This window comes from Penaeus monodon, chromosome 30 (assembly GCF_015228065.2).
Source record: "Penaeus monodon isolate SGIC_2016 chromosome 30, NSTDA_Pmon_1, whole genome shotgun sequence".
Classification (NCBI taxonomy): domain Eukaryota; kingdom Metazoa; phylum Arthropoda; class Malacostraca; order Decapoda; family Penaeidae; genus Penaeus; species Penaeus monodon.
In genome coordinates, this window is record NC_051415.1 from 751,127 (window position 1) to 751,447 (window position 321).

The 321-nt window shown below is 35.8% G+C and overlaps 1 protein-coding gene across 1 annotated transcript in view; it reads left to right on the plus strand.

Moving 5' to 3' along the window:
* Positions 1-321, plus strand: part of LOC119592258 (protein O-linked-mannose beta-1,2-N-acetylglucosaminyltransferase 1-like) — a gene marked incomplete at its 5' end in the record, with an annotated part of 14,995 nt that overhangs the window by 1,859 nt on the left and 12,815 nt on the right. The window contains 1 exon segment of the mRNA XM_037941087.1: positions 192-292. Within this exon segment, the coding sequence (XP_037797015.1) occupies positions 192-292 (101 nt within the window).

Sequence of the window (321 nt, forward strand, 5' to 3'; positions counted from 1 at the left end):
CACACACTTAACTGTTAATTGATTTCAAACATATTATAAAAGTGAAAACCAGAATAACCGTATATACTTGATTGTTCTACATTCTTATTCTGTCGAGTTTGCTCCAAAGTGAGTTACTGCATGGTTTTATTTACGAAAATAGGCTTATAACCATACATTACGACTTCTAACAATGCCTTTCCTTTAACCAGATCGTGAACGTATCCAGCCATAAAGCTGAAGACGAAACCAAAGGTTCAGGTTTATATTTCGTACTTCTCGACCAGTATGATGGCCATGTGATCATGTCAAGGTAGGCCTATACGTATTTACATTTACACC